At 39.2% G+C, this 17587-nt stretch overlaps 1 protein-coding gene across 13 annotated transcripts in view; it reads left to right on the top strand.

Moving 5' to 3' along the window:
- The window catches only part of DENND5A (DENN domain containing 5A), a 70875-nt gene that overhangs the window by 30622 nt on the left and 22666 nt on the right, over positions 1 to 17587 (top strand). For 6 of the 13 annotated variants that reach the window (XM_037401961.1, XM_037401960.1, XM_037401959.1 and 3 more), the window contains 8 exons: positions 7045 to 7362; positions 9532 to 9747; positions 10663 to 10897; positions 11347 to 11497; positions 12063 to 12156; positions 14166 to 14273; positions 15260 to 15391; positions 17022 to 17174. In XM_037401961.1, the coding sequence (XP_037257858.1) occupies positions 7045 to 7362; positions 9532 to 9747; positions 10663 to 10897; positions 11347 to 11497; positions 12063 to 12156; positions 14166 to 14273; positions 15260 to 15391; positions 17022 to 17174 (1407 nt within the window). Of the gene's footprint in view, positions 1 to 7044; positions 7363 to 9531; positions 9748 to 10157; positions 10410 to 10662; positions 10898 to 11346; positions 11498 to 12062; positions 12157 to 14165; positions 14274 to 15259; positions 15392 to 17021; positions 17175 to 17587 lie in introns of those variants that run through there. The other 7 variants (XM_037401972.1, XM_037401966.1, XM_037401965.1 and 4 more) reach the window with 2 other exon arrangements.

The raw sequence follows: 17587 nt of genomic DNA, 5'->3' as shown, positions 1-17587 counted from the left end.
GACAAATCCCCTTGGTAGTCAACGCTAGCTAAGGTTTCTTGTGAACTGGTGAAGTCCTTAGCACTATAGGCTGGGAATGTATCTATGACATAGAAATGGAGTTGAACGTGTGCTGGAGACTTCAAAGATGACTAAGAAGTTATCCTGTACCAATAGATTTGCTTATCTGAGAGGCGAATTAGACTGGGAAGATCAGGAGCTCACTGTTGTTGAGATTTTCATTGTAGAGAGTTTACTTTAAAACAAAAAAACAAAACAAACCCCTGCCTCCCCAAAACCTGCTGTTGCAACAAGATGTAAATGGGCCATTTTCCAATGTAAAGCAGAGTTAAAGTGCATACTGGTCTCACTAAGTGAAACTATTGGTCAGTATCAGTATTTCTGATACTAATAATTTACTCAGCTCTAATATATTTTGCACTGCAGATTACAGGTGCATCTTGAAGCTACTTCGCTTTATGATTAGGCTTTCAGATACCCTTCACTTAGAGAGCCAGAGAAGCTCTACAGTTAATTCCTGACATAGAAGCTGACAAGGAACATGCATAAAATGTGTTGTTCTAGAGCAGCGGAAGAGGGCATGTGGATTCTATTGGTTGTACTTCAGTAAAGACAGATTTATCATCAGTAACAAAAGAGATATTAATATTTAACATTGTTTTATCTCTAAAGTTTGGAAAGTATGTGATCCTTTATGAAATCATCAGGCTTAGATGAGGAACTTAATTTCCAAGGCCTGCGTCTAGGCTTCTGATTCATAGACGCGGCAAGTATCATAATTTTCCTCACCTACTGCAAATGGTGTATGAAGAGCTGTTCTATGTTCTTATTCATTACAAGTTCTGCAAAAAAAGTCTTTTTTGTTGTCTTGAAACTGCATAAACTGCGGTCTGTGTTGCTAATCTATTTACAGGGATTCACGGGACAGTGGCTGTTAAAGAAAGCAATATCTAGTTTGGACAAGGGCCGCAGAAGTGAGCTTTGATGGAAAGCCTAGTTAGTGCTTCTCAGTTGAAGGGCACTGTGGAAGAACATAACACTGCTATCTAGCGTAGCATTCGATGCATCAGTGTCACTGTAGGCTTCTTGATTGTGGTTTTATAATGAAGTTTTTAAAATACTAATTTGTTTTGCTCATAATGTTTTAGGTTAATATATGTGGAAATATTATCTGTCCTGACTTGGTCAGGTTTGGTTTAAGTCTTGCACACGTATACTATAAGGCTTGTTTTGGTTTACCTGTAGTGGCAGCCTCCCATATTTTGGTCACGTCTAGTGCTTTTAAGGGAATGCTTTACCATGGGAACGTGGAAGTCCAGCTGTATCCTTGAAGTTGATGCTTTGTCAGACGATGATTAAATCCTCAGCGTTAGTACAAAATTTGAGTTTAGACTATCCCTTGGGTACTTCAGAAAAAAGTGCCTGATGGGGAATTCATTGAAGTTCACCAATGACTCGAAGATCTGATTCTCTGTGGCCCATTAAAATTGTAGCGAAGGCGTACTGTAGGGTTGGGCGAGTTTCTGGTACGTGTCAGTGATACGGTGCACTTGAAGTTAAGCTTGTTCCTACACGTATTGCTGCTTTGCTTAGGGCTCTTTCTGTATGCATGAGCATCCTTGTGGTTTCACTGATAGCTGCATAAGAGGCTTGTAAGGAACCCAGAGAGAAAGGGAGGGACATGGGCGAAGTGATGCTAGAATAAGGTGCTGCAGAGATCAGCGGGGAAGGGAAGAACATGTAGCCGTTTCAGATGTTGCTGGTAGAACTGTGGTTTCTTTATCGGTAAAATTGATCAGAAAAAGTGGTTAAACTAGCTTTCTTGCAGATCATAAACATAGCAAGTACTAACATAAGATTGTTTTTTGATGTGTCTTTGAATTTCCTTTTAAAGACACTTTTGCAGTGCTATAGCCATGCATTTTTAAAAGCAAGTTAATCTGGGCAGTTTCATGATACTGGATTTGCATGTGCATCTTGCCACTGTAATGCAGGAGAATGGTGGAAATAGTAATTATTTTGAGTGGAAATTAGGAAGATTGAGTCTTTCAGCACTGGTTAAATCAAACAAAATTATTATCTTGTTAAAAAAAGCTTGTTTTTAATGGCTATCCCAAGGGTCTTGGGCAATAGCTTTTTCTTTTAGAAAAGCTGGAAGATTTTAAAAGCTAAAATCCAGTTCTCCACTAGTACAAGATGGATACATGCTCTCAGTATTTTTATTTCAACCATTAAAAAGATTAAATGCTAAATGTTAACAAATTCTGCAGGCTTCTATTTTTGTATGTTGTTTTAGAAGATAAGAAAGATCTCTTGAAAAGCCCTTTTTCCTCTTGATGCCAACACATTTAGATCAGACTGACCAAGATAATTATTTTGAAAGATAATCACTGCTTTGTATGCATTCTCAGGCTATCTGCTGGTGTGATAGATCCTTGGTAATACCCCAGATTTATTGACAGAATTCATGTTTTATGTTTTCCTGTGTTTCAGTGTTAAACAGCCACTTGAGTTAAATTTATGTTTCTGAAAGCTGCAGCAGTAAGTTGTTCTCAGTCACAGATTCTGGGTTGGTACAAAGAACAGCAGTGCTGAGAATAAATGCAAAAGCTCACCATTTGCTTACAGGAATGGCACGGGAGCATCCTTTAGAATTTAAGACCACTGTAAACACACTTTCCACAAGCTAGCTGTGTGTGTATCGATTTGCATGTCAATGTTTTCTGCACGTTAAGTGAAGTGGGTGGTTATTTGTAAGGTTGAAACCTAATGCACAAAGGTGCTACGTGCTGTAGAAATGCTGTAGATGAATGCTTTTTGATTTTTCCAATGCTGTATTCAAGCAGAAGCCTTAACTCAGAGCTGTGTTTCAATCTAACTGTCTAGGAGGGGATGTGAAAACCTGTATGGGACATATACTTTGAGCACCTGGGTTGCACGGAGAATTCAAGTAGTGGTGATTGTGCTGTCAGAACTGACTGTTCTAAATAGCTGTAGACATCTATTTGCATACCATGTAATTATATATTAATATTTTAAATAAAGCATATTTTCTTTTTAGGCTGTCAGTACGTTGGGGAGCTTACTCGTTATTAGTGAACGTTAGTTCCTCCTTAGATGTCCTTTTGGCAGAACCTAAATAATTTCCTTCAGTATTTTTGAACAGAGCTGAAAGGAAGGATGTGGGCTTGTTGCAGGCCTGGCTAGATCAGTGTGTGGGTTTGGCCCTTATTGTGCTTGAGATCAAACTAAAGAATTGCAATTGTCCTCTGGCTTCGCAAGTGGCGGGTGTAGTCCAGACCCCACTGAGCCAGTGGGAGGTTGTGACATTGACCTCGGGGGACCAGGCTTTGGCATCAGATACGTGAATGTTGACTTGCTTGCATTCACATTCCTGAGGTTTGTAAGACTTTCACCTGGACACGCTGTTATTTGCAATGATAAAAGTTTATGGGAAAAACAAGTTTTTAAATTAGGATGCGACATCCTTGTTCCGTAGTGTAGTGTCTCAGGAGGACATTTTGTTGTGTGTCCTCTTGTGACAATCTGTCATTGAAGTGGTGTGTAACTATCCGAGGCTTTCTTTTGGTCAGAAAACTGGTACCTCAGCAACAAATACAAGCATATTTGACTGTTCTAGAGACCTGAAATACCAAGCAGCTAACTTAAGGATTCTCTTTCAATTATGTCTTTACTGACACATGTTGCTAAGTATCTAGTCTTTATATCATGTTAATTTTGTATGTGTAAAGTGATGATCAGTATATCCGTGGAGGCTTACGTACAGAGCGGTGAACTATTCATAGCTCACTCAACTGCGCTGCTTCCAGAAACAAAATAACTAAAACTTTGTGGTCAGAGAACTCATCTGTTTTTCTGCTTTGTGTACTTGCCCAGTTCCTAGCATGCAGAATGCTTTGGATGGCTATGATTGAAGAAAAAAATGTGCCATTTAATTTCTCTTGCTTTTTAAGGGAGAGGCCCCCTCTGTCCTTACTGGTACTCTGTTCTGTTGGATATGTATAGTGTAGCAGCATTGTGAGACTTACTGTTTTGGTGTCTGTTACTGATGGTTTATTTACTTAGGATTTAATTTTTACAGAAAAATGTAGTTTTGGTACCTCTTGAGGGCATGTGAAGGGAGGTGTCTTTGCCATTTCTGTTCCTTGGGGAACATGGCCCTTTCAGAAGTGCTTATGTAGTTTGTGAGTGTGACCTCAGTCTCCCTAAGAGAGTTGAAGTCATCTGCTGAATCTCCTTTGCTGGTGCTGCTCTAGGTAGTCCTCTGTTTTAGGGGTTATTAACCAGGCACTGAATAATTGTAGAGTGTCCCCAGAAATATTCTTTACACTCTTTAGAGTATTGCTGCACACTAACCTTTTTTTTTTTTTTTTTTCTTCTTTTTTTTAATGCTCTTATATAGGGCAAATTCTGGGAAGTGTCATAGTAAGTTGCATGATAAGCAATCATCATTAGTGGCTGAGAGAGTTTAAACTATGTCTGTTGCTCTTAAAGAGAAACCCTGCAGAAGGGGTATTTTATTGATTGGAAGAATTAGGCAGATGAGCCTAGATACTTTTAAGCAATTTCAGCAAGCATTATGGCTTTTTCTTCGTTGGCAAGGGGTTTATTTTCAGTTGAGGACTAGAATCTCTATATTGGTAAAGTTAACCTTTGGTTAGTTTTTGGCCAAGTGCTTTTTAGGTACAGCCAAGCTTAACGAAGAGCGATGTTTTCTGCAGAATCTGTGCTAAGATAATACAAAACAGAAGGCAAGTTGAATGACATCAATTTAAAGAGAGTTTTGAAAAGAAGTAATACAATTAAATTGTTTGAAGAGTCTGTTAATGAGTCTGTCTTCCTGTTTCACAGACAGCTTGTGACGAATTAAATATTTTTTGTTTTTCCCTCAGCACCAATTGGTAGTCATTGTGCCTAGGTTCAAGGCTTGATTTCTCTCATATCTTGAAGTCCTTACAGCGTTCCTGATAAATATTAGCTGACTTGAATCCTGATCATCACAGAACCGTGTGTACTGTAGGAATGTTGAAGTTCCTAAATTTAGGTACTTGCTTGAAACGTGAGAGTTCTTGTGTCCATACTGTCCCTTTGTGCCAAATGCTTCTTTGAGGGAGAAGTGGATGCGCTCTGCCTGCATCCCCAGCCTGCTGCAGGCACTCGCACCGCCCGCTGTGTTTGAGAAATGCTGGTACTGGGGAAATCTGAACACCACCAACCTGTCTTATTTTAAAAATAAAAACTTCCTCTAAGGTGCACCAGAAGCTGTTTCAGAATAAAGGTCTTCGTTCTATTTATTGACCTTGGGTCCTTTTGTAAGACCTAATTCAATTTGGGATTGAATTTACAGTAAAGGATCTATACAAGAGCTGCTAAACTGTTTTATATGTGTTCCTTTGAGCCTAAGAAATCAATCCCAGTACTAAAATGCTAAAACATCAAAAAATGGAGAACTGGAGTTCTTCTGCTTACCTTTGTAACTATGGGTAACATTGTAGCAGAGCATAAATTGGACTTTTTCATGCAAAGTGCTGTGCAAATATAGTGTAGTATGTCCAGTGGAGTTCTGCTTTAAGAATGACGGTGTTTTTTAAAATTTTAATGTTGAAGTTCAAGAAATCAAACACAGCAGATACTTGTGTTTTAAGGAGAATTGACATCTCAGCTCTGTTCAGTAGAAATGCCAAGAGCGCTAATTCTGTCACAAGTATGAAATGATTGTCTTCACAACAGTTTACTTAAATGAAGGGATCTTGTCAGGTACAGCTTAACCTAGCCTACCCATGATCAATCCCACAGCAAAATCCTATTGGAAGTACTTTGTGCTTACTGATGCTTTGCTGTTTGTGTACATTGCTCTGATTTCTGGGATCATCCGTCATTCATTCAGTGTGAGGTTAATTTCTTCCAATTCAGTTGTGAGAGTGCTTCCTTCTGCACTTATTGAATCGTAAGAAATAACTGGAGATCTCCTAGCTTTCATGACTTGGTATGTATTTTTGCTGCAAAGGTATAGTGAGACTTGAGTTCAGGTGTCTCCTAAAATAATGCAGTGAAGCTAGGTCAAAACTACACCGTAATCTGGGTGAAGGGGTTTGGTATAGGGAAGGCTAAACAGGAAAAGTGACAATCCATATTTATTCTGCAGTGAAGAAAACCTGAAATGCTTCTCCCGAAAAGCAGTGTTTCTTCTTTATACATAACTTACCATGCAGATTCCACATAATGAACAGGGTTCTTGCTGTGATGTATGTAATATCATGAAAATGTTTGATACAGATTTTGCAATGCAGAAGCCAAAAGGGGAACCCCTCCCTCACCAACTACAGGGTGAGAAAAATGCTTGAAAGATGCTTAGCTTCTTTTGACGTTGCTGTGGAAGCCACATAGGTGTTTTTTTCTTTGGGGTGGTTTTTTTTTCCCTTGGTCTTTATTGATGGTAAATGAGATAGCGGTTGATACAGGAAAAGAGAATTGAAACTAGCTCAATTCATTTTTCCATTTGGAAACAAATTTCTAAACTCATTGAAGGAATTGCCTTAGTTCTCAAATTGCTTACAAAAAAAGAGAAGATAACTTTATTGCAGCTTCTGCAATATCAGTGTACCTTGGAATTCACCACATCTCTTAGAGTGGACTGATAATCCAGGCAGTGGGCAGTCACCTGTTTACATATGCATGTGTTTAAAATAGTATTGCAAATATCCTGTAGTTAAAATCTAGCTGTTCATCTATGAAAAAATTCACATACCTGTACCTAGTATGTGCTACAATCTCTCGTACCTGGTAAGCAACTTTAAAACGAGTCTTCTTTCCTAAAGAAAGACCTGAAGATGTAGGGCTGTGCTGCTTTCTTCAACGCTGACTAGCCAGTTGGGTTATGGCTGGGGCAAGTCTGTTTTAGAAAATAACCAAATGCAAGTGTATTTGAATCTTTTAATAAGCACAAACCCCAAAGATGAATAAAGATGTGACCTTTGCATTTAGTGATATTGTAACAGTATCCTGTTCTAAATTAAATCCCAGGCTAACCTGTGCTTTGTGGATGTAGACAACCATTTCATTGAGCTGCCAGAAGATTTACCCCAGTTCCCAAATAAACTTGAGTTCATTCAGGAAATTTCAGAGATACTAATGGCTTTTGGAATCCCACCCGAGGGAAACCTTCACTGCAGTGAAAGTGCCTCCAAGATGAAGAGCCTCAGAGCATGTGACCTGGTTTCTGATAAAAGAAATGGGAACATAGCAGGTTCACCTTTGAATTCCTATGAGCTGCTAAAGGAAAATGAGACTATTGCAAGACTCCAAGCACTTGTTAAAAGAACAGGTGTGAGTCTGGAAAAGGTAAGTTTTGAAATTATCTGCGTTCTCTCTGGCCCTGCAGTAGTAGTTGGTCTGAAGTCATGGTCCAAAGACGCCGTTTGTCTGGCTTCACTAGGGAGAACTGTATGTTAACACGTTCACAACCTTGTGAACATCTCTAGAGACAAGGGCAAGCTTGGGTGAGAGAGGGCCCACAGCATTTAGTGAGACCTTTGGCTATCCTCCAGTTTCTTTGCCATGATAACTTGTTTTGAAATACACCTTGCCTTGTATATTCTTGGGTTTAAGACTTATTCTAAATTTACACCAATTTCTTATGTTTTACATAGCTAAAACTGACATCCAGATAATTGTGAAGTTGGAATCCAGTCTTGGTTTCTACAGCTATCTTTTTTCATATTTTTTTTTCATCTTTTTTTTTTTTATCATTGTGTGTAGAATATCTGTAATTTTGCTTGTGTATATAATGTGCTTGCCATAGGGATATTGTGATGCTTTTTTCTGGTTGATGTTGTAAAAATGCATTAGTGTCTGATTCCCAGTGAGTGAATATGCACAGCTCGTGGTGACTCTGGTTGGATTTTTTGGGTGATCAGAATTGGGAAAAAAAAGTTTTGGCCCTTTTTGCATAAAAGGTATCACTTGAAAGACTGCTGTGGGGTTTTTTTGGGCCTTTGGGGAATGGAGATAAGATTTTCTCAGCAAAGGTTTTATTTCTTCCATGTTTAAATTATCATGACTGGTTCTTCATTGCTGGGTCTGATTCCTACCCATGTGACTGTAAGTTGGGCTACAGGTGGGACCTGAACAGAGGCAGAAATTGTGACCTACAGTAGGGTGGGGAGGGAGCTCTGGGGGGGTACAGGAAGAAGCATTTGGTTACTGGACAGGATTAGATGCTCAAATCAGCTGTGTTCCTCTTCTCAGATTTTTCTTTTGCATTGTCGTCTTCTTGTTCAGGAGAAAATTGGTAAGAAGCATTTGGTTTTTTGCTGAGTGGATTGGGAAGTGATGGGAAAAGTATGGTGCTTCTTAATTTCTTGTAAGTTTTTGCACATTCAGGCCCTAATCTACTCTGTACTCTCTTCCATAGTAGTTGAAGTCTCATTTTACTAGCTTTTTTTGTGATGATAGGCATGTATAGGTTATAACTGTCAAAATTTTCTCAAATGAGTAAATAAAAAACCTGCTTAATGCCAAATACCGAGTTAATGGGGAGTGTGTAGATGCCAAGGGCTATTTTCGAGATGCGGTTAGAAGAAATGACTGAATAGCAAAGCTTTCTCTAGCAGAGAGCATGGCTATACGATGCCATGTATGGCTGGCCTTGGACTGCTATAACCAAGGTGCTTAAAGAAGCATGGGACAGCTGCAGCAACTGCATCATTGTGCCGATGATGTAAGCTGTAGATGTTATATCTAATTATGTGTGGTGGTGCCTCTTACAATAATTAATGAAGGCAGGGGTAGCAAATGCACATTCAAACTGGTGCGTGAATGCTTGTGGCTTTGATTATTTTTTTCCTAGATAATTCCTATCAAAACTGACACAAATTGAATATCTGAATCTCGGCTGCTGTTCCCATAAATCTTAGCCCACATATTAACTGAAAATGCATTTTATTTCAAAGATTGCTCTGGGCTGTTTAGGGATGAATTGTGCGTTATGCTGCTAAGGCTACCAGACATAGACAGCTTCCTTGTGCTGTGCATTCTGTCTGCATTTGAAGGCTGGTATGTGTCAAACTGTAACGGCACTAAACCTGGACTTGTATTACACTGGGCAGAAATAAGTATTTACCTAATAATGCAGCAGTACTAAAACCCCCTAAAAAGCCTATGCAGGTGATTAAAAAGTACAAAGAAGTAAGTGTATGGCATATGTGGGTATGTATATGGTTGCCATCTATCCCATCTTGATCTAAAGCATATCCAGTGCAACCAGTACTAAAGTAGGTTATGGTTTATTATTGAAACTGGAGCTTTTGTAGGCAAAGATTTTTTTCTAGTTTTTTTTTTTTTTTTTTTAATGTTGCTGTTCTGTTACAGTGCTTGAAACTGCAAGTTGTTGGGTTTTTTTAATTGGGATGTTAACTTGAGGAGTAGCAGCTGAATGGCAGATTAAGATCTAGTATACCTAGAATACCTAGCAAAGCAACATTACAATTTTTTTGTGTGTTTCCTTCTCAGCTGGAGGTGCGAGAGGAGACCAGTAGCAAAAAGGATCTTAAAATTCAGTGTGATGAAGAAGAATTCAAGATTTACCAGCTGAACATTCAAATCCGTGAAGTTTTTGCCAACCGCTTTACTCAAATGTTTGCAGATTATGAAGTATTTGTCATTCAACCCAGCCAGGACAAGGAATCTTGGTTTACTAACAGGGAACAGATGCAAAATTTTGATAAAGTAAGTTGTAATAAGAAGGTATGTCAATGTAAAAAAGTAAAACAGTACTCAAACCTAAGAATTTGTTTACAGGGCCGTGAAATGGAAAACAGTACTGTCAAAATTGTAATTTTTTTCCTTAAGTTTCAGTGTTCCCCCCAAAAAAGTCACATGTATATTATGAGGAAAAATACATACATGAGCACACTTAATACAAGTAAAGATACTCTTTTAAGGATATTATAGAAGAATACAGCTTACAGTAGAGAAATAGCTTAGAAAACCTCACTTTATTGCTAACCTCTACATTAAGGTTAAATGTTACTAGTGAAAAGGATATTTATCTTTTTCACCAGAAGAATTGCTGAATATGTTAATGAATAAAGCCACGACCTCATGTAACACATACATACACGCCAGTGTCCTCCTAGCTCTTTTCTAGGGAATGCAAGACCTCGTTCTTCAAATTTTGCTACTGTCTTCTTTACTGGAGATCAGATACTTGTCAGCAGGGTAGTTCACATGGGTGAAGATTATGTTGCAGCTCTGCCTGCTAAAACACTACTCTGATTCCCATCAAATTGTATGGAAGGATTCTCATCAACTTCATAAGCTTTGAGCTCAGCCAGCGGAACATAGTATCTGCACTTGTGGTACTGTTGTTGTGGTTTGCTGGGATTGTGCTGAAATTTTTAGAAAATTAAGGAAATGCTAAAATCACAGTTTAATACTTACTGTGCTGTATAGTAGGTGATTGTCATGAATTAGAATTAATGTAGACTATTTCAGAGATAGAATTGGTGTGTGTAATTAAACTAGGCTTTAAGTGGTACCAAAGCTCTCTCGTACATCCTTAATTAGAAAAAATGGGTGCTTTTGGTGGATGTAACTCTCTCTGCAGACTCCCAAACACTCTTATCTCTTCTTGTCTGTTAGGCATCTTTCTTGTCTGACCAGCCTGAACCTTACTTGCCTTTCCTCTCGAGATTCCTGGAGACCCAAATGTTTGCATCTTTTATTGACAATAAGATTATGTGCCACGATGAGGATGATAAAGACCCTATTTTGAGAGTATTTGATTCTAGAGTGGATAAAATCAGGCTGCTAAATGTTAGGACACCGACTCTGCGCACATCTATGTATCAAAAATGCACAACCATTGACGAGGCTGGTAAGAGTAATAAGCCACTTTCTTGATGCTTAAGAAAATACAACTAGTCGCCGCTGGTTTTTGTAGACATTAAAGTTAAGTAACAATTCATGCTTTGAAACCTCAAAAAAAAATAGACCAAAAAAGCTGAGGTGCAAAGCTGAACTAAATGTTATGTAGGAAGTTGAGATGTGAGATGAAATTCCTCTAAAGTTTAATTGAACTTGACTGTTTTCCTGCATGCCTTGTGTGAAAAATTTTTGACCTTAAGAATATAAACATTTTTTTTCCTTTTGGTGACAGTTCTTTGATGTTTAATATACTGTTGTACTTAGTGTACCTGTTTGGGTCAGTAAGAAACTTCCACCTCCCCTGCTAAATTTGAGATCCACTTTTAGTTGAGGATGTGTGATTATAGATACATGTCTGATGAAGACAGCTTTAAAATACAAACTTTTTTACTGTTTCAGAGAAATCTATTGAATTAAGGCTAGCAAAAATAGATCACACTGCAGTCCACCCACACTTGCTGGACATGAAAATTGGACAAGGGAAATATGAGCTTGGATTTTTTCCCAAGCTGCAGTCTGATGTTTTATCCACTGGACCAGCAAGCAACAAGTGAGTAACCTAGGGCAAGAGGTGCTGGAAAGCAAATTCAGTGTCTCCTTTTTAAAGTGAGATCAAATCAGATTATATGGGTGGGTTGTGTGTGGTGGGGTTTTTTTGTTACATCACTTGTATTCTTTCTTTTTTCTTTTTAAGATCTGGGCTTCCAGGGGCAAATTTACTTAAGAAAGCCCTATTATGTTTGAGGTTATAGTTGATTTACTTTGAGTTACTTATAATTACTGTCAATATGAAAGCAGATCTTCTTACTGGATCTCAGTTAAGGCCTAGCAAGTATTTTAGAATATCTTCTTAGAAGAACTTTGAAAGAAAAGGAAAAAGGTGTTAATTGTGACTGGGTATCGTAAAATAATGGAAAAACACAAAGCAAGTGTATAATGATCTAATTTTCTGAAATCCTTTGTTTGCCCGTATGTATTTGCAGCTGTGCTTTGTTTGATGTAATTGATGTCAATGTATTCAATATAAAATTAGATAGAAACTACTTATTTCCCTCATTGCCGCTGCCCTTCACCTAACTCTTGACATTAGCTTAATAATACTCTTCCATCTGTAGGTGGACAAAGAGAAATGCTCCCGCACAGTGGAGGCGGAAGGACAGACAGAAGCAACACACAGAGCACCTGCGTCTTGACAATGATCAGAGAGAGGTGAAAATTGTTCAGCTATAGAGATCTGATTATCTTTTTCCTCCCTAATTGCCTGAATAATGCTCTGTAACCTTTATGAAATGTCTAGACAGTTCCTTGCAGTTTCTGCTCTCCCTTATGTGTATCTAATACAAATTAAGTTCGTGGTCCTTAGCAGACCAAAATATCTAACTTGCTTACTCAAAGTTACACCATTTTTACCCCCTCTAAGGACAAAAATGTCATCCAGTGTTATGAGCGTTCCCTGAAAATGTCATCACATGTTGTAAAGATTATAGAAGGGGAGGGGAAAGCAGGGAGGCAAGGCAGAAGAGGGGAGTTAACCTTAACAGTTTTGTTTTTAGCTGTTTCCTGTCTCTAAATAACTCAGTCACTCTGTGCTGCTTTTTTATGTTTGATGGAGGAAAGATAACCACCTCCAGAGAGTGATTAATTTCATCCTAAAATCAGAAGCATTGCTGTTTTGGAGTTGCCTGTTCTTCTTCTGTAGACCATAAAAGAAGTCTTAAGGTGGCAAATGGACACACAACCTCCTGTGAAGGTGGGAATGTGAACCCCACCGGTGCTGTCGGGTTTGTGTCTGCCTGTTCCAACACAGCACTGATAATTTCTCCCACCAGTGCTTCTGCAGCTGACACAGTTATTCTTTGTGGTGAAGGGATTTTGAAGGATCTGGGTGGTGTGAACTAATTACAGTACAGTTTCTGATTTGTGTGATACAGACTGAAAACTTCTTGTACTGGATGTTGATGTACAGGTAATTCCAAGAATCATCTGGTTTAAAATTTCAGAATTTTTTTTTGTGTGTGTAGTAATCCCAAAGCTTCACTTCTCTTTAAATGTATATTGTTTGTTGAAGACAGTATTCTCTTGCCTTGCTTAAATACCCTCAAAAAAGCTTCAATTGGAACTTTGTAGCCTTGTGTCAGGGTAGTGCTGTCAAAGTCAAGTATCTTTGTCTGTCCAGTTCATCCTTTTATGGTAGTGATTAGTTTAATTTCCTTTCCTGTGTACTCATTGCCAGAATTTTCTCACTGGTTTGTTAAAAGTTTGTTTAAGTATAGTGTTGCCTATGTCATCCATAACCATGTAATAGAAGAATGTCTGCATAATAATAAAAAAACCTATGAGTAGTTTCTGGCTTTGATGTATTCTGTATATTCCGATAACTCTAAAGTGCTTTTTACTTTAGAAGTAACAGAAATGAAGACTACTTGATTTGTGACATCATTATTGCTTTTAACAATTATGATGTTTAGCACATACAAACTTCTGGGATGCCAAGTAGGTAATTACAAAGGCAGAAATCTTGTAGCCTGTGGGTTATTTTGTTTGTTTTCCTTTTTAACTGACTCCTCACAAGTTGATTATTCTATAGGAATTACTCTGTCACACAAGGCAAATAATTTCCAAGGAATAAAATTTACAATATTTATACAGTACTAAAAATTACAAATCCATGTTCAGGTGAGGGTACCAACTGCCAGATTAATCTGTGCTGGTGTTGTAGCGTTTTGTGCTGTACCTTTTTAACTATAATACTGAATGAACATTGCCCTCCCTCTGCCAGGTGAACCAGAGGCTTTCCTGTGAAGTTGGAAAGAACGGGGAGGGGGCCCTTCTGAGGCCAACACTGGAGGTCAGGCTGGGCAGGGGGCAGTGGTTTTGAAGTGCAGTGCTGTGAGTTGTAGAGAAACTGAAGCTTTGGAGCAGGCAACAAAAAATCTGTGGAATTGAGACTTAGTGGCTTTTAACTTGAAAATCTTTGTGCCCAGTGGAGACAGAGTTTATACCAATCCAACGACTGAGTGCCGTCTTTTCTTTTTTCCTTTCAGATTCATTACTTACAAGTTGATTTTTATGTTGAATGCTTGGGAGTTCTGCGTTGTATTATGTCTTCACTCTTTTCCTTTTCTGTTTTGCATGCTTGCTTTTATTACTTCATATGTGCTTACCACTTTCACTTTACATGGTCTGCTTGGCTTTTTGCTACCAACTTGTTCTGCCAGCACCTGGACTTTTCCATGTCAGAGCTTCAGTTGCAGTTCTGTTTAGACTGGGACCAGCATGATTGGCCCTTCATGCCCTGTATAAAATCTGTCTCAGAGCATTATCTGGTATGTTGAATGCACAATATGACACTAATCATAGTTCTGGATAAAGATGCACAATATAATGTATATATCATAGCTGTTTAGTTGCAAGGCTGATGGAGGTGTGGTTTTCCCTCTGCGAAGATCATATGTTGGACAGATCTGTCTATTTGCCAAGTTTTCAGTTGGTTGTTATTTCAGTGTAAGCTAGATAAGTTACCTAGATAATCTGAAATGTGTACTAATGCTGCGTATTCTGTCAGTGCCTGTACAGGATTTTCTCTTTAGCACTTATTCACAGTTAACTGTGCCCCAACCAATCCACCTGGCTTACAAAACATTTGTCCTATTACTGTCTCTGAAGTGTAAACAATGGCAACTCCTTGATGGCAGTAACAGGAGCAGAAAAGCTCTTTCAAGTATAGTGAGTTCAGGAAATCATTTTGCTCAGAAATGCAGGTGGTTCACAGCTGAGAGCTGTGTGTAGCGTTTTGCAGCTGCTTCCTGGGAGGGTGGGTGAGAAACAGGAGATCTGCAGGAATGCAGGGCATGGCACAGATCTCGGGTATTGTCAAAGCTGCAGGCAAATTTTTCTTGCAATCCCTACGTAAAGCAGCGTGCCATTCGAATCGTCTTGGTCTGGGTAATTATTACAAGCGTGTCATTTTATATGAAAAAATAACAAGACAGTTCTCAGTGGTGGACGGAGTAGTTGAATCTCTCTGCATCTCAATATCCTTGGCAGTTTGTGTTGCATTTTTGTTACTCAGCAATGTGTGTTCTAATACTAATTGATATAAACGGGGATTTGATCTCCGGTGAAATAGTACCTGAAGTGTCTCAGCCCAGTAGAGTGCTGGATGTAACAAGGGGCCTTGTCTGAAAGACCACGTGATCCTTTCCCCCTCGTTGCACAGGGGTGGGTTTTAAAGATAAGTTGACCCTTTTCTCTTCAAAGTAGTCTCACTTGCGCTTTTCTCTGTATTTGTCAATTTTCTACCCCAATGCAGAAGTATATCCAAGAAGCCAGGAATCTGGGCAGCACTATTCGGCAGCCCAAACTGTCTAACCTCTCCCCATCGGTAATTGCACAAACAAACTGGAAGTTTGTAGAAGGCTTGTTGAAGGAGTGCCGAAATAAGGTAATACAGAGAATAATTCTGTTCTTTTGCAGCTCACGGCCATCCTTTATGGACTATTTCGTGGTCGATGTGTTTGAACCCCCTTCTTCTGCCATCTCTTTCTGCTTTGTGTCTATAAACATTTTTGCCTGGTATCCATGTGAAGATTTTTGCATGGTAGTGAGAAATTCATTAAGAGATAACATTGAGAAATTCCACAAGGAGTGGAAACTATCAAGCAGATTTATGACAGAGAATGGGAAATGTTAGAAAGCGATTGAATACTCTGATGGGTCTTTATCATCCTGCTGCCCATGTCTATTATAGCGTATTTCAGTTCTCACTAACGAGATTACACTATTTCAATGAGAGTGAATATTCCAAAAGAGGAGGTTGTGGTGAAAATGTAGGAGCTTGTATCATACTAAAGGATGTGGGTTAACAAACTTCTGAAATGTTAGTTTTCAAGCACTTTACAAACTAATGTAGAATTTCTTCGTTGACATGCTTCACCATTATATATTTGACAATATATTAATCTGAATTAAGTGTTAATGTTTATATTAGCACGGTAAAGAGAATATTTATCAAGTAGACACATTCTTGCCTTCCGTCAGTGGAGGTAATACAGCAATTGTATACAACTTTTCATAAAACCATGTTTAATACATGCATCTACTTCTGATTTCACTTCAGTTTTCCGTATGTATGAAACAGTCCACATAATCACCTTCACTTAATAGGGGCATATGAGGGTGAAAATCCGTAGGGACAGACTTGGCTCTTTCACCGTGGGAATGCAGCTGTAGTGAATGTAGTGAGCTTGCCATTAGCAGAGAGAAATTACCAGGGGAGGTGAGGAGGAGGAGAAGCTGGAGACTCACTTGGAGTGCTTAGTCTCAGCTAGGACTGTGCATAGGTGCCTAAGGGAGTATTAGTCATTTTTGTTGCTATTCTAGAGTAGCTCTCAGATGAAAAAACCTGTAGGAGAAGAGCAGAAGTGATTCCCTGGTCATTTCCCCCTCCAGATAACTGTATGATTAATATATTGTGACTGGGGGACTGTACTTTAGAGCTTTGGTGATCCGTATGAAATTGTGCACTATTTAGGAGCGTGTGGTTCATCAGGAAACTCAAGAGAGACGCTCCAGAATGGGTTTGGTTTAAATGCAGATACTCATCTGGTAAAACAGGGTCTTACAGGAATGACCTATCCCCCTGCTGCTTGGAAGCACTTGGGCACGTTCCCCTCCCCTGGCAGGGGACGGACACAGTGTGCTGCTCCTGGTCCAGCCTCCCCAGGCTTCAAACCCACCCAAGACGTGTGTTGCAGGGCCTTGCTGCTGCACCTCTAGCTTGTCAGCGTGTGGCCTGCTGTTCCTTTTGGGGTTACTCTGTGGAGGCTTATGTGCCCCTTTGCAAGCCCCTTGTCAGAAAAGTGGAAGAGCCAGTGAAGTGGTCAACACTGGCGCTGCCATGGCTTGAAAAACAGGGATAAAAGAAATGCACTAGCTTCAGAAGTACTGTGTACACCCAGTTATTCTGCCAGATACTTGCTATTGTGTGCTTCCTTGTTGGCTATTAAGTAAGTGTAAGTGATCTTGAAAGTTCCCGCAGAAAGAATTAACTCTTTTGCTTTCTCCTTTTTGAGACCAAGCGGATGTTGGTTGAAAAGATGGGTCGAGAAGCTGTGGAGCTAGGTCATGGTGAAGTGAATATCACAGGCGTAGAAGAGAATACCCTTATAGCCAGTCTGTGTGACCTCTTAGAGAGGATATGGAGCCATGGTCTGCAAGTCAAACAGGTGAGGAACGAATATTCCTGTATGTTATCTGAGCACACTTCCCTAAAATCACATGTCAGAGGATACCTTTTGTGTGTATGTAGGTGTGTTAAAATACTTGTGTGTGTGTCCCCAGCCCTTTTTATGTCGTTTACTGCACCCTTGTCTGTCTTCACTTTTTGCTGTGGGCTATGTGCAAGCATACATCTAGATGTGCTCCACAGATGACTTCTTGGGATACTCTTTCTGTTTAACCTGGGGTTTTGGTTTGATTTGTGAGTTTTGGCATTTTTTTAATAGGATGGTGAATGAACTATTTCGGTGTTGTTAGTACTTTTGTTTGTGAAGTTGTGTTGACTAGAAGGCAGCATGTGCCAAAGGTGCTGTCGGTGGGATGTGGTGTGGAGAATTTGTTTTCATGAAGGATAATTTAG

The sequence above is a fragment of the Falco rusticolus genome, chromosome 10 (assembly GCF_015220075.1).
Source record: "Falco rusticolus isolate bFalRus1 chromosome 10, bFalRus1.pri, whole genome shotgun sequence".
NCBI lineage: Eukaryota > Metazoa > Chordata > Aves > Falconiformes > Falconidae > Falco > Falco rusticolus.
This window is presented reverse-complemented; position numbering and strand designations above follow the sequence as displayed.